The sequence below is a fragment of the Struthio camelus genome, chromosome W (genome assembly GCF_040807025.1).
Source record: "Struthio camelus isolate bStrCam1 chromosome W, bStrCam1.hap1, whole genome shotgun sequence".
Lineage (NCBI taxonomy): Eukaryota > Metazoa > Chordata > Aves > Struthioniformes > Struthionidae > Struthio > Struthio camelus.
In genome coordinates this window covers 41,318,119-41,334,807 of record NC_090981.1, presented here as the reverse complement: position 1 = coordinate 41,334,807, position 16,689 = coordinate 41,318,119, and the positions used below count along the sequence as shown (strand labels likewise).

Genomic DNA, 16,689 nt, shown 5'->3' with positions numbered 1-16,689 from the left:
TTTAAATTATATATTACATGTTTATTATGGGTGCAAAATTCTTTAAAATTTACATTTTATGAAAAATCAGAAGTATTTACAATTTTTGTAAGATAAACTTGAATGTTCTCATTTACAGTCTGACGTAGTAACAATCCATAAAAATTCAGATCCTTTAGAGTTGTGTTTACAAATTAATGTTCTTAAGAGGAGGCAGCTACAAAGGATTTTGCTGTATACACAAGCAAGAACCAGCTTGCTACATACGTTTTTTTCATCGGATAGCTACATGTACTTTTTACATTTTTTTGAGTTTCTTTACAAAAAGTCTATATAAACTTGTATGGCTTCAAAATTGTAACCTGCACCCAATGCAAATGTATGTTTAATCACCTGAATGAAGGCTAGTTTAAAAGTGCTGAAACATAACTACTTCATTTAACTTAGAAATGAAAGTAATACTTGATTAGAAACAATAATATAGTTTTGAGTTTTCAGTAATAAAATGTTGTCATGTTAAACACAGTTTGATTGCAAAGCAGATTACAATTAAGATTCCACTAAAGACTGTACCATTTTATATGAGTTAGAAACGTTATTTTCACCATTCAAAAAGATTAGCAAATTAAGAGCCGTACGTACTCTTCCAATCAGATCTACAGTACAGCACGTGCTTAGTGCTAACAATGGAAATCTCATCTGCAAAAGTGTATAGTATACATTAGAATGTACATAGCCTCTACAAAGCTTATTTTTTGTAAAGCTTCAACAGCCCGATTCGTTACTGGGTTTGTATGAATTAGTTCAAGCAAGTTTTGTTGTTTTAATAGAGAATTTGAAATAAAAACTGGTGCTCTGAATGGTAATATAAAATTCCCATTTGCAGGTTATTAAATTGTTTTGCCCCAGTACTTTTGATTTCTGCATTGAGAAAACACTTAATAATAGTACAAACACATAGCAGATTTTCTAAATTAGTGATTTGCTTTAAAAAATGTTGCCAATGTGTCACTTCCCTGTGCTTAGGCTATGGAAAGCAGATAGATGACAATACAAATATTAAAATTGATGGTTAGAGATAAAATTAAGTTAATCCAAATGGCAGTACTTGTCATCCTGCTGCCATAAAATACTTTTCTAAAATGCTGTTCCTCCCAAAGCACTACATTCACATTCATATCACACAACCCCCAAAGCACTTAAACTCCAAAGACTGACTTACAGTCAAAGTGAAGGGAAATGCTATTTGCCTTTAAAAGTTTGGTTTTTACTATTCTTCAGTGATTTTTCAGGATTCTCATCTTTGGTGACATTAAAGTTACTATACTGAAGTTTCAAAGTCTTGTATGATGCGTCTCCCTTTACTATGGCTGCATTTATTGCAATTACCCCAAGAGGAAGTAACTCAGTTTTTTAAACCTCTTTTGAAACAATCTCCAGTTATCGTAAAGTTCCCTTCTAAATCCCAGTCAAAGGACTTTCTGTAAAAGTTGTATGTGGTATACAAGCACCATACTTGCTTTATGGAAAAGCTAAACTTTGAAAGAGGAAGTGAGGCACATGAATAACAAATTGGATAGGCATAGTTTTTTTTTTTTTTAAAGGCACAAATGTTATGCAATTCATATAAAAATAAATTAAGTCTACAGCATTAATTCAAACAATCACAACGCCCATAAAGTTTACTAACTGCAGAAGTAAATCTGTCTTTTGCAATTTTGTAACACATTGCACTTAGGAAAAAAAAACCCTACCTAAAACAACTTACATGTTATTAATATATGATACACGGGCATCAAATTACTTTTTTTTTTTTTTAATACATCTCTAACTCAACCAGTTTTATGGCACATTGAGTAGATGGAAGAATTATGTGAGACTGCCTCTGTTTTTTTTTAAACATTGGCAATTAAAGAATCTGAAAGATGACTGAGTATTACTTATGGAAAGCTCAAATATTTCTTGCTTGCTCTTCTGCATTTTTAAGTTTAATGTTTACAGTATAACATACAATTTCATACTTTCCTTAGAACTAATGATTATTATTTTGATTTCATCTATATAAATTTACTAAAATTTTAACAAATTTTCCCAAATATTGCAGTTGATCATTTACAGACAGTGTTGAAGTTCACTTCAGTGCTATTATAAAGTAATAAAAAGTTTGCAAAATGACTTTAAAAAGTGCATTTTCTGTTCTGTAGTCAGCCTCAAAGTAAGTAAAAAATTTAAAAAACTAATGCATGTTAAAATAGTGTTTGAAAAGTAGAGAGGGCAGAGTGAGCTACTTGCACTCCTTTGATCCAATGACTTTCACAGGTTCATCAGCAGTCTGCCATATACCGTCCTGAAAAACAAAGGTAGTATTTTGGCAGTTAGTAGATAAACGAGACTTTTGTCAGTATTTTCCTGGAAACAGTTTCATTAATTATGGAAAAAGAACAAACTGTGAAACGGTTTTCAGCCATAATTGAAGGAAGAGTAGCTATTTGTGTGTCACTTATTTAGCATTTTCCTATTTTATAATCTAGTGCTATAGAATAAATCATAGTCATTTGACTCTATAAGCATGTCAGTGTCTTACCAGTGGCAAATCTCTTCTTGAGTAGGGAAAGCCGATAGCCGGTGCCTACTAGCTCTACGTCTACTCCTGAAAGGGTGCTTCCTTCACTAATGAATTGCACTGCAAGTGTTGCTGGTTTACTGGGTCCTTCTGAAAGTTCAAATTTTGCCCTGAGGGATCCAGAACCTATAAAAATAACAAAACTGAAAGGTTGGTTGTTTTGCAAAACAGTCTCTTAACATTTAAGTAGTGAGAAGTAAAACTAACATGATATCTTTAATATGTAGGCTGCTACAGGCAGGCCTGAATAAATTTCCATACGAGATGAGAGCACAAATATCTTTTTCAACACTCCGCCAAAGACAAGGACTTAACGAAAGATTTAGTGGGAAGTAGTATACACTTCTACAAGATGATACTCCTAGAAGAATCAGCCTGGTAATCTCTTATTTTATTACATGAAATACTTGATTGGTCCCTATAATTATTGTTTATGCTTGCTGCTCTATAAGTATTTAATGCCACTTATCGCTTACGTTGTACTTTTTATTAGTGGATCTGAAAGCACGTTAGAGTATTTAAATGTTGTTATGATCAGTCTGGATGACTCTACATGAACTAAACCAGCTCCATTGGAAGAAATGCATCCAAACAGTAATGCAGCCAGTAGACAGAAATTCTTATTTATTTTTCTGATAAAGACAAGCTTGATTAAATACATTTTCCCAAAACCTTCAGTTGATCTTTTATAAACTGGCAAAGTGCACTTCAGCGCCATCATAAAGTGGCAACAACTGAAAATTACTTTAAATACACTTCTAGAGTTAAAAAAAAAAAGGCAAGTCTAAATTAAAAAAAAAGTTACTGCTCCCTTTTTCTAGATCTAAACAAGTGTCTTGCACTATAAGGTGTGGAAAAAAAAATACAGGATTTAAATAATTAGTAATGGAATAGTGAAAGGCAAGTATTTTTACTTCCTTAAAACAACCTGCTATTACCAGTTGATAGGAACTATTGAATGATTAGGAAACGTGGTAACTGAAATGTTACTGGGGGGAAATGCAGGAATTAGCAGATTAAAATGTTTTATGCGGTAGCTTGTTCTTGATAAATTTGGCTTAAGAGCAATTTCATTTCTCCCAAAACATGTATCAGTTTGGGTAAATTGGAGCTTTTTTGTTTTTGCACTGTAGGTATGGAATCGTGTTGGTTCTGTGTTTTATCCTTGACTGCAATGACAGCTCACATAGTGTATTTGACCGTAAGAAAAATATTTTACCACCCTGTAGACTAGAATAAAGAGGACTTCAAGATATATATCTTTACATTAACAGTCTTTCTATAACTTGCCCTTTGTTTCCACAACTGTTAAGACTGGCATAGCATTACTTTCTCTAAACATCGGGTCTTGAGTACTAAACATTTATGCTCAAAGAAAATGTTGGCAGGAAGAGAAGGGAATACAGCAGAAGCAGTGGGATATATGCAAGTCTGCTGGCACATACCTGCCTGCACACAAGATGTGAGCTGCATCACTGGCAGCCTAGTTTATGCAGCTCTGCAGGTGTGCAGCAGTTCTTCATCTGGCTGCGTTCATGTTTTAGTATGATTTAAAAAAAATAAAAAAGCTCCAGTTTGGAAAAGGAAAAAAGAAAAGGATCTGCTTACACAGTAATAATGGAAGACAGAGGGTAAAGAACTGTGAGTTCAGTGACTGATAAAATACACCAGACTACAGTCATAACCTGCCAAATCAAATTCCCCATGATTTTGTTGGAATGACTAAGTGACTCTCTACCCCTTTTCCTTACTTGCCTGATAGTTTCTCTAGGCTCTGCCGCAGGGGGGCCCTTTGCAGCACTGGAAGAGGTTTTTTTCCATTCCAGGCTTGTGGTTCCTATATGAAACCCATCATATTTACAAGCAAACCTTTGCTTTTATAGTTTCTTTCACTAAAGTCACAACAGGACTAAAGGCCTTTCCTTTACACCGCAAGCCCTTTTCTCTACAGAGGATTTGTGGAGGAGGTGCCGCCTTTTTAGTCTGCTTTTCTACTTTAGAAAAGCATTGCATCTGCTAAGGATAGAAGGGCTATGACATCAGCTGGACCTCAGGGAAGTCAGAAAATGCTAGGAATTACCACTCTGAGCAGATGTACAGAGATCCATTTTTTTGGGAGTAGTGTATGGTCAAAACAAAGACCCTCAAAACGTTGGTCAGGCATCATCTACAGCTGAGCCTATCTCAGCACAGAGTTTCTGGAGTGTTTTGTTTTGTTTTGTTTTTTGCACTTCTTCTGCTCACCTCTCTCTCCTTTATCTATCTCAATTGTCAGAGTGTGTGGAAAAACAGGTATTAAATGTATTTTTCTCTGAATAACTGCACATTTCCAAATGGCATTGATGCAGTAATTTCCTTACCCAGTCTAAGTCCTATTTTACAGCTACTAAACAGCTTTCAAGTAGTTTCACTATTTTTCCTTTTACAATTAATTAATGATTTTTTTTTGATGTCTCACTGTTAATGGACTCTCTTAGGAGGAATTTCATTGAGAAGATGGTGACCTGGCAAACAGGATAGCGCAGGAGAAAAATGTGAACAAGCTTGAGAGAGTGGAAGGCCAAAATGATTACATTTTTAGTGTTACCATTTTTCTGTATAAAAAAACAAAACAAAGAAGGTAACTTGCCCCCATTCTCGGACTTCTCCGAAATGCTAGATATTTTCCAATAAGCTTTCATCTGTTCTGCATTCCTGTAAGAGAAAGATAGGTTAGTTGTAAGTCCCAGTGTTTAGAGTATTATTTCCCTAGATTTACCCCAGTACCTTACAGACCATGTATGTATAAGTTACATCTCTAAATGGAAGTTTATAAAAATACTTTATCGTTTTAATTTTTTAAACAATTTAACTAGTGTGTGGAAAACTAAACAAAGCAAACAGGAGAACGTAAGGGTGTGTCTGCATTGCACCTGAGCTTGGAGCAGAGTTCAGACGTACTCACCACACCTCTTTATAGAGCTAACACCACCGTCCTAAGCCCAAGTTAGTTCTCCACAACTCAAAAACCTCTATGGTCTCACAGGGTAAGGATGCACTAATACCCCAGAAACAGGCTGAAGGCTGTGTCTTCATGAAGGTGGCATGAGGAGGAGCAATGGTGATTGCTCTCATCCATGTGAGTCTCCTGGCTGTATCTCTGAGACCTGTGTCTTACTTTCAAGTGCTGTTTTAAGTGGCCTGCAGGCTTAGAAGGTGGCGGGAGGGAGCTGTGAGTCAGTCAGCACGACTCTTGGTTCACGTGCCAATGCTACCGGGTTTATGAAGAGCTCTTCAGTTACTCAGTTTTCTTATAAAAGCTAGTACATTCTGTTTCTTAGAGGCTAGTATTTAAGTTAGAATGATCAAGAAATGTTCTTAAGAATTGCATTTCTTCTGCTTTTTCTGACACTCCATACACACACACACACACACACACACACACACACGTTTTTAACTGTTAAGAGATTTTGATTTCAAATCACGTTATTAAAAATACCTACCCTGTCTATTGGCACAAAGAAAACAAACCTTGAAAATTTCATAAGGGCTTGTATTGTTATACAGGTTGGAATGGGTGCATATAGACTTATTTTAGTTTATATAAATAGTCTCCATGTGATCTGTTTTGGACCAAAACAATGTCCCAAACATCTGATACTATGTATTTTCTCAGGAGAAAAAAATACTAGCTCTTTCTTCTAGTGAGATTTTTCAGACTATCTAATAAATATACTAACATGAGTTTGAAGTAATAAAAATAAAGAAGGTTGATAATACCATTTTGCAGGTGGAAGCGATTGCATGTTTGTTACTCCTCCATCTACTGGTACCACAACTTGTACGTTAGACAGCATACTAGGCACAGTCATAGACTCTGGGTTGTATTTATAATCCACTCTGACATCAGTAGTGCTAGCATTACATTTCCAGTAAGTTGCAAGATTCAACGGAGTGGACTGGATGCCATTTGAAGATACCTGTAAAAGAGTAAACCATTTAAAGCAGTTTAAAATATCTCTACTTTTGGGCAGAATTATGGAATGATGGTAACGAGCATAATCCTAAATACTGACACAAGATCAAGAGAACAATTGGCTTCTGAGCCTTTAAGCTCAGAATTCTAAACATTGCTGTAGGCTAAAATACTTCCTGATTTGGTTTGTTTTTAATTTTGAATCAAAAAAAGATTAACCTCCCCCTGGCCCATGAGGCTTCTTCCTGTCCTGGAAGTCAAGGTAGCTTTGTCTTTGTCTTATGTTCTGCCTCACACAAGAAACATGCCTGGGGCAAAATGACTTTATCCTTAGCCGTTGTGTGCCGCAACAATTCAGCTGCCCAAACAGCAGAGGGCAATGCCTGTCGTTTGATAGGAAGCTAGCAAAACAATTCTTACCTATTAAAATAGGTAAGGTTTTAATAGGTAACTTTACCTATAGGTAACTTTAACCTACCTAATAGGTAACTTTACCTGCTGAAGGAAGGTTGGGTGCTCCTACTTCTGTAGCTAAGGTCATGTTACTGCCTCCTGCACCTCTGCAGTCCTGCTAATTTACCTGAGGAACCTCCTGCAGCTCAGGGCCCCCTTCCTCGCCAGGCCAGAACTGCTTTCATCTGCCAGGGCTTCTGCATGCCAATACCTCGTTCTCTCCTACCACTGACGTTCCCAAAATTCATCTCATTCACTCACAGTACTCATTTGTGCAATCCAAAGAAACGTCCCCTGTTCCTTCCACCTTCCTCAGGAATTCTCTGTGTACCTAATACTCTTTTATATATTCAGTATGCCAAGATTTTATGCTATATTGGGAGGATGTGGAAAGCTGTGATGGTATTAACAGCTCCATTGTCTAGGTTCTTTTGTTTTTTTGATTTAGAGAGAGTGGATTCAGCAGTTGAACCATCTCAAAGCAGGCCTAGCAGGCCCTGTCTTCCCTGGGGCGAGTCTGTCATTTTCTTCAAAATCTTACACAAGGACAAACTCAAATAAATGCCTTTAAATTAAGTGTAAAGCTTCACTTTGCTAACAGATACCTAAAGAAGCAATGTTAGAAGCTTGCACACATTAATTGGATTGAAGTGTGAGCAAGCTGAAACAAGTCATGACTCCAAGGGAGTGATGAGACGGCATAACAGGAATATACACAAAGCCCGGGCAGAGCCTGCGGGTTGGAAACTGACGTATCCAGAATCACCCAGCTGCAGAATGGCAGTTCATCTTCATGCTAGCAAGTAAAGAACAATTTTTATAATTCGTGTATAGAAATGAAATAGATAAGAGTTCTTAAAAAGTTCCAAAGAGGAAAAAGTATTTACCTGATACTTTAAAACATCCACATTATAATAGGATGCAGATGGATTCTGCTCTGATAATTTCTTGAGGTAGACAGTTATAGCTTGCATGTTCATCCAGAAATCCTTAGTACTGGAGTCACTTTGTGACGGATCACTACATAGAAAAAAGAAAGATAGGACTCAGGTTGCAACAGTGAGTTTTATTATTTTGGATGCTTAAAATTATCTTTTCCAGTTCTTCAGAATTTCAAACAAGAATTTGTTCTAATGCTCTATAACACATAACTAGACCTGCCTAAATATTAAGGCAAATTAACTGCTTATTGTGTGTGGTAGAAATTTCCTTCCAGGTCATGGAACAGTCAGCTTCCTCCAGTGATGATCTGCATCACCAGATACAGTTAATGCTGAATTTGGATTTTACATACAATAAAACAAATTCTTAATACAAACAGGTGTCATGAGGATGTGTGGGAGAAGAGGATGAAACAAGTCTTTGAAAAGGAATATTGTCCAATTTGGAATAAGCTGTAAAATCATGATCAGTTTTGGTTATGGCATAACATTATTAATGCACTGAATTAAGATCTGTGCTGTATGTGTGTTTCCCTACCTTCAGATATTTGTAAAGACTAAGCTTTCTGCATTTTTTTCAACTGAAAGCAATTTTCAAATTACTGTAAACAACTGGGTCTCAAATTAGTGATAGTTACATTCAATGTTAGTTACAGCTTATCGTAACATTTCTGTATGTCTTTAAGAGTGCACATGAAGATTCCTGTTTTGAGCTACTGGAGCATGAAAGGATGTTTTGCAGATGGAGAATGTTTTCAGGACTGGTTGCATCAGGCTTATTGTACGGGTAAAGCTTTTAAGAAAACTGTTTCAGAAACAAAGTTCAAATCACTTAAGAATCAAAAAGCTCCACTGAACATCCGTGGATACAGCGAAGACCTGCATCCCTAAGGAGGCCTGCAGAGCACGCGTGCAGAGGGAAGCTGACAACTAGCACCTGGAATACAATAAATCCAGTGTCAGTGGTGTGAACGCCCTAGAACAGTGACTTGCATGCTAGTAGCCTGTGCAATTTACTTAGAGTTTGGTTCTCAGTACTACCTTGTGATTCACGCTGTTTCTATTTGTAGTAAAATAGATAGGCGAACACTTACTTATCACTAAGGCGGTTTTTCCACAACTTAAATAAATGAAACGAGCAGTAAAATCCTTCTGCTGCTCTGCATTAAAGTTCAATCCAAAACAGAAATTCTGTCATCTCCACACGTATCACTCCCATTAAAACCTCTCATCTCTACGTATGCTAAGCAAATGATAGCCTTTGCAGTATTTGATGAGAAGTCAGATTACCACCATATGGGTTTAACTACTTAAATATCCATTACATGCATCCTTTCTAATTAAAGGTGAAACATTACAAACAGGCAAGAATACTAGATGTTTTCACATGTTTCCAAAATACCCCTTTTCAGTATAATTGACATGGATAAGGCTCTGCTAGCATTTCAGTTATCAACTGTTTTGTCAAAAAGTGATAAATGATTTTGCATGCTGAAACATTAAGTATGAATGATCAAAATGAAATTAAATATAGAAGATCAAATGCATATGCTTCAGTCATTTCAGTATTTTAAAAATGCAGCACCCAGAAGTTTAACTGGTTTTCAAATGATTTCTCCACTAAATGCAGTCGAACCTGCTCAGCTGAAATGGATCTCTGCTAATAATTACTACTTCATTTTATTGCTTTCATTTTTTTGAAAAGATGTCCAAATGTTGCAATTTAAACAGTTACTCTACCAAACCCACATCTTTGTTTCTTATGAATTCTTCAAAGCCTGCTGCTATACACTGGAGATATATAGTTACACCATGGATCTGATCTACTGTAAAAATGATATGGCTTAAAAAAAACCCACTAGTAAGTGACAAATGAGATTAGGCCTAGCTCTTATTACTTGTCTTCCATTTAAGGCTGCTGTTTCATCATTTAATCTTACTATCATTACTCCTATATAAAGAAATCCATATGACAAGGCAAGAGTTTTTGTTTTGACATGTAGTTTTTCTCCCTATTTGTAATTAGTTATGTTGTTGCTATAGTTTGTTTGATTAGAAAAAATGACTGTAACAAGTTGTTTATAAAACCATTTCATTTATGAAACGCATGTAAAAAACACAGCTACATTTGCCAACTATTTTTGTGCCTCCTCTTATATGCAGTACTAGTTTCAAGTCCAGGCATCACTGAGATTTTTAAAAAATTCAGCAATGGAGAAGAATTCAGCTAAAAAAGATAAGTTCATGGAATCAAGTTCATAGTTACATATAAGCAATTCGACAAGACTGTAGAGAATTCTGATTGAAGTATATTACAATTCACATTGTACAACTCATGTGGTTTACAATTATATTAAAAAAATACAAAACCTGTATACAAGTTGTGCATTTGGAAGAATCTGCTCTAGTTTGCTTGTGTTTTTTACCCTGAAGCACAGTACAGCTGGAGATGGGTTGCTGGTGAAGACTTTAATAATTCCACTTGGGAATGATACTGTCATATCACCAGTGATCTTCACAATGCATCTAGAAGAGAACGAGAACATCAGTTTTACTGCAAGGCCTTAACTGCCTATTTTTAATACGAATTTTAAAGCAAGTCACTGTACTTTCAGAGTCTGAGCTGAATTTAAAACACAAAATTAACTTTAAATGAGGGTCATGTGGCACTGTGACAATGTACTATCACTTTCAACTTGGAAGTTAGATGAAATTATATGTAAAGAAAAAAGTTTAGTGGATTAAGCATACAGTAGTTTTGGTGGATATTTTTCAGGCTTTGAGAACATGGCACAGCTATGCTTAGGCAAGGCCTAATTTGCATAGCAAAGGATGTGAGAGAGCATGAATGAGGCGCTTTCAGATGCCTTAACGTACATATAGCACCTACCTGAACAATGATAAAATCCCTTCTCATTTTCATCAGCAGTTTATTTCTACAAATTGACTATATTCTTGTACAGCAGGGCTATATTGGGAGGCCAATAGAGAGCTATGAGCTACAGCTGTCACTGACACGAGGAGGGGCAAAAAACCTGTGAATCCCCCTTCTAATATATGTACATATTCCCCCCAAATATTTGAAGTATAAACAATGTATTTTCTAATTATAACTTGTTACATTCAAAACAATGCACTATTTAACTAACTTTGTGGGATCTGCTCCTTTAAAGTAGGCGTTAACAGATTCAGTAAGGGCTACTGCAACAGGCAAGGTGTCCTGGTTTCCAAGGCTGACAGGGCTGGGACCACGTGAAACACCTAGAATACATACAGTTTATAGGTTTAATTTAAAAAAAGCTTAGCAATAGATTTCAAAATGGTTCACTACATCTGTCATCTTCACAAGAGGTTACTACCGTCAAGTAGAGTCTGAAGCATTACTTGAAAAGTGTGTACAAAAGTATAAACATAGAACAGCACAATCACACCATGGAAATACTGCTCAGCAGCCTAAGAAAACAGGACTATCAGTATGACATTTTGTAAATGGACAGACACAAGAAAATACAGATGAGGGAGAGGAACACGGCATTAAAACGGCCACTGATGAAACTGAAGCCAACAGATCCAAAGGAAATTAGGCAGTAATTGTAATAAATAAAAACAAAGTCCCTACTGTATGCTTGTTGCATGGACAAACATATGATAAAATGGTCAGGGAAACGCCAAGAATTCACTTGGTGTATGGTATGCATGAACTTAAATGCAAATACATTAATATTACTCCGTGTAAGTGAACTGTTGAGCATTCTTTAACAATTGCAGCCAACAACAAAGATAAAAATCTCCAAGCAGAAATTGTTGGAAAAATATTTTACAAAGTTTTCTAATGTTGACCTAGTAAAGACTCTGGGTATCCCTCAGAGGTACCTGGGAAATATGCAGCAGTTTACAAGGAAAACAATTGCCAGGCCTGTGTCAGCCTTCCTAGGTGCCTGCGCGTACGCAACAGAGTTACAACTCAAAGCTTAAAATCAATTCTGACCTCACGTTAAGGCTTTTAAGTTTGTGTGTACAACTGACAAAACTGCTAAGTCATGGGACTTTACCTTTCAGCAGTGTTTTATATGTGCAGCTAACTTCTGAATATAAAACTATACTGGCAGTTTCCTCTTTTTATTAGCAGAGCAGCACAGTGGAGAGCATTACATTAACTTCTTGTACTGCTGCTGAACTGGCCTGTGTCATGTAGTTTATTTATCCCAAAGGAGGCAGTTTTTCTCATTCCATGAGCAAAATGAGAGAAATTATTCTTTCATACCATAAAGCAGAAACACAATGCTTCCATAAAATATTGTCAGTGTCAAACTACTCCTGTTTACTTTAAAATAGTGGCTGAGCTCTTTCAGAAGCACAGAGGAAGCTGAGACCTTGTTCTTCAGTGTCCAATATGAGATTTTATGATTAGATTCAGGGTAGGTGGAAGAAGTAGTAACAAAAGGAGAGTAAAAGGAGGGAGCTGGTCTCATTCTGCTACTATCTATCATACCTTACTCTCCCTCCTCATTTCTTGCCTAAGCTAGTAAAATGTTCTGAACACTTCAGCACCATGAAAAACATCCCTTAGTATAACATTTAGGCCTTCTTAGATCCACAGGACTGCTCTAGGCACAAGTGTTCAAAATGAGAAAATCTTAGATGGAAGAGATGATTAAAAAACTGGCTACAAAACACTGACTTTAAGTATGAACAGTAGGTTATTTTTATGTGTTCTTTCAGAGTGCACAGGGGTCACGTTTCCAAAGTTTTCCCTCTTACCCTGAAAACTAGCACTAAAAGCTGTGAGTCTCAGTTGTCTTAGAAATCCAGAAATCAGGATTTCAAAAAACAAAGATGTGATAAAATCATGAGTTAATAACAATCAGACCTATTCATTAGATTCTGTTTAGTGAAACACTGAACTGCAGAAGTACTCTGCACCGAAGTCAAAGTGTGCATGCAAACAATGTTGGTGGCACCACAGCTGCCCGAGTGTTTTACTGTCTTTTCCCCTCAGCTTACTAAAGGAGCAACAAACAACTGCAGAGCAGATAGGAGGTGATCTTACAGAGTTATAAATTATTTTTAAATCCTTTTTCTTCTTATATTCTTGTAGATAAATTTATATTGATATTTGAAAACCATGCGGAGTAACGCAAATGTATAAATTATATTCCTATCTGTAAGAGACAAATACCGATGTCTTGACTGCCTGAGGAGTGCTGTTGAGCAGGGATAAGGCTACTTGCATGTTCCTCTGAGAACGCCAAAGCAAATAACGTAGGCGTGATATTGTATAAGCATTTCTCTGAGCTGTATCCGAGGGACTACAAATGGAGACCGCTTCTTCTCTTATTTGCCCTGCCCCTACTCTTCCTTGCCCTTTGCGTTTCATAAAAATCTAAGTGTTCTTCTAAAAAGCAACAGCTTGAAACAAACATAATTATGTTTAAACTAACTCTGGAAGTCACCATTTTGTTGTCTTGCTGCTGCAAATACAAGCCTAACAATGCAGTGCAGCGATGTACTGCTTCAGGGCACTCCATTGCTGCTGCGAGTTCTCGGGGGACAGACGTCAGCAGATCACACGGAGACGGATTCGCTCCGTCTCGAGGTACAGCCCAGCTGCAGGTTCCAGACCTAGGATGTGTCGTCAGCGCCAGCAAAGCTGCCTTCGATTCCCTCCCGCCCCAGCCTCGACCACAGGTAGCATCCCGCCAGCTGTGCTGACACAAGAGTTGATGGCACAAGCACATGAAACAGTTGCACTGACACATATGAAGAGGTAGCAAAACTGCGGAATAAAAGACTATCCTTCGTCATATGAAGGGGAAATAACGCAGCAAGATTAACTGAATAAATCTGATCAAATGGTTTGAGTTCAGTTGAGGAGCAAAGATTCACATAGTTTTAATAATAGCAAAATTGTGCTGAAAAAAGCATAAAAAATATTGTCTGCATCTTCAACTCCGCTTTGTATTAGGTGTACATATAAAAAAGGTTTTATCTACTTGTCTTTGTGAGAATAAAGATGGTCACAACCACCTCAATATAGTCCCCTTTTCTTGAATGAAACAAGTGATAGAAAACTGAGGACACAAGACCAAGTTTCATATTGTTTTGAGGGGATAGATGGAAGATTATGTTGCGTAAGAGTGGTTATATCAACTTTTGATGATTACAGCAACATATAAATTGTTAAGTAGTTGAGCTTTAAAGCTACTTATATCTGTCAGACACCAGAAATAGCTGGAATAACTTGTGCCAAAAGAATACAAATTTATTAGGTGTAGTGCATTAGGATGATTAGTTAACATGTAAGTCTGCTTCTAGTACGATACCTGGTGATGTCTCACAAAGCTTTTCAATTGTAGGAAGTGTTCCAATCAAAAGATCATCCTCTATTATATTTAAATGAAACAAAACATTGCAAGAAAACAAAATATTGCAAGCAATAATAGATGTTAAACAATGTAATATATATAGAAATATTATGCAAATGAAAATAAGAGTAAAGCATAAAGAAATAGATGCTCTAAGAAATAAAATCATACATGTCAAGAAGTTCCCTTGGAACAAGATAATTATAGTCAGCTCTCCAGTATTCAGAACTAATGGAGTAAGGGAAACACTGGATTGTGCAAACCCCTCCAAGTAATACAGACAACAGTGCAGAGTATATCCTCACACCCCCAAGTCATTCAGCCATCTGCACTGCCCTTCCCAGCCTGCTAGGATCAACTCATACATTCACTGCAGACAGAACTTGCCCTGCATATTTGTGCTAGGCCACGTTAGCAACCTTTTCACACCGTGCTAGCAGCACACACTTCCCTCTTGCCTCCTTCCTCCCTTCACCATTTCCCCCTATGATTGTTCCCCTCTTAGCCTCTCCTCCCATCCCACCTCCGGACAAGCTGCTACCACAGCTGCCTGGCTCCTCTTATGGTCTTGCGCATGTGCACAGACGCACACACAGAGCTGCCTGTCACACACAGACAGACAGAGCTAGAGCTGCTGCCACTGACTTCTGGTCATCAGTGCTGAGACCTGAGGAAATGAGCCTGGATGGACTGAAGCTGACTGCATCTAAAAATCAGTTATCTGGATTCTCAGCTTTGGGAAACCGGTCGATACAGAACTGTGGCAGCTAAGGCTGGGCAGAGCTTACCTGCTTACCGGCTCAGGCCCAGCAGAGCACGGAAGCAGCTGCACGGCTGTCAATGCTCAACGGCCTCTGGGAGCCGTGCAGCCGCTTTCCTGAGGTGCTGAGCCCAGGCATGGCATTAATAATGTATTTACAGCTAAGTGACTGTTAACTTCATCTGATTTAACTTAGGACTGAAGTACTAGTGTTCAAGAATAAAACACTGCCTTTCTTTCAGTTCTGCTAAAGAAACAAGTTAAAAAGTCTCCTTGAGATTTGATACAGCCAACAGTGGTTATCAAAACCAAAAGACTTTAATTAAAGTTCTGATTCTGTAAATACAGAGCAAACATTCTGAATAAGTGGCAGCACATGAAGACTGACTTGCTTTTCATCTCTTCCATGTTTTTGCTTTTACTAACCTCTGTTTAGCTCATATACATCACTATTGAAGAAAAAGATGTATCAGTTTCATTTTTTGGAAAGAGCAATAACAGAATAACAAACAAAATAACATAAAAATAACTCATTTTTGTAAACAAGTATATTCATTCAAACTTATCAGTATCCAAAAACGTTTCTAAATCTGTACAATAACATCTTCCAGACAAATACAGAATAACAGGTTGTGCTTGATGAACGGGTATATAGCACACTAAATATGAATTCACACGGTACTTTAATTCGGAAAATGTTTCACTAAAGAACATGCTATAATTAGATCAACAGATTAATCTACTCAAATCCGCTGTCCTGTCTCTCAGGGTCATTTAGAAGCAGATATTTCCAGGGATGCTTGAAGTACCTAAATTGGACTCACAAATGGAACAACTTACTCCAAGAGAATGGTTTTCTAACAGGTGGAAACTAGTGGTGGATTCATGCCCTTTCAAAAATAAGTTAAAATGGTTAATATAACTTACCAACTGTAGGTGTGTTTGCTGCACTCAGGGAAGCCGAAGAGGATATTGAGGAAACGCTCTCTGCACGTGCCAAGGGAGCTGCAGGTGGTGGACTTGAGTTAGAGGTCAGTGGAGGGCTGAACGGCCTAGGCTTAACACAAGACATCACAAGAGTATTAGGTAGGCAGGAAGCGATTTTAAAAGGATGAAAACAGACTGTAAGTAAAAAAAAAAAAAGACTTAATTTTGTTCTCCAATAAATATCACAGTATTTCTGTAGCGTATTTCTTCTAGTGCTTTATCTATCCTAGTTTTCAGTGTAAACCAGGGAACGTACATTTTCCCTGGAAATCAATTCCACAGTTACATAGATAATTATTATCTTTTTCCTAGTAAAGTCTACTGTGTTTGAGTCCGTAACAGCCTGTCAGTGGTTGAGCTACATCACAGTGGCAGAATCTAAGCCTACAGCCCTGCGTGTGAGAGCAGCAAATGTGGTTTGTCACAGGTAAAGGAGAGCTGCTAACAAACTGCAAGTGAGGCTGGCAGAGGACAACTGAGATAGCAGGCTGGAAGACATGAGAGCTGGGCAGAGGTGGAGAGACTTGGGTTTGTTCAGCCTGGAGATGAGAAGCCTCAGGGGGGATCTACCAGCAGTCTTCCACTACCTAAAAGGGGGCTGCAGAGAAGATGGACTCAGGCTTTTC

At 37.4% G+C, this 16,689-nt stretch overlaps 1 protein-coding gene across 3 annotated transcripts in view; it reads right to left on the bottom strand.

The window, feature by feature from the left end:
* LOC104152923 (FCH and mu domain containing endocytic adaptor 2) overlaps window positions 1-16,689 on the bottom strand; it is an 89,199-nt gene continuing 72,510 nt past the window's right edge. For all 3 annotated transcript variants that reach the window (XM_068924669.1, XM_068924670.1, XM_068924671.1), the window contains 8 exons: window positions 16,004-16,133; window positions 11,101-11,212; window positions 10,322-10,477; window positions 7,898-8,030; window positions 6,362-6,561; window positions 5,232-5,296; window positions 2,564-2,728; window positions 1-2,326 (listed from right to left, as the gene is read on the bottom strand). In XM_068924669.1, the coding sequence (XP_068780770.1) occupies window positions 2,304-2,326; window positions 2,564-2,728; window positions 5,232-5,296; window positions 6,362-6,561; window positions 7,898-8,030; window positions 10,322-10,477; window positions 11,101-11,212; window positions 16,004-16,133 (984 nt within the window). In that variant the 3' untranslated portion in view covers window positions 1-2,303. The remainder of the gene's footprint in view (window positions 2,327-2,563; window positions 2,729-5,231; window positions 5,297-6,361; window positions 6,562-7,897; window positions 8,031-10,321; window positions 10,478-11,100; window positions 11,213-16,003; window positions 16,134-16,689) is intronic.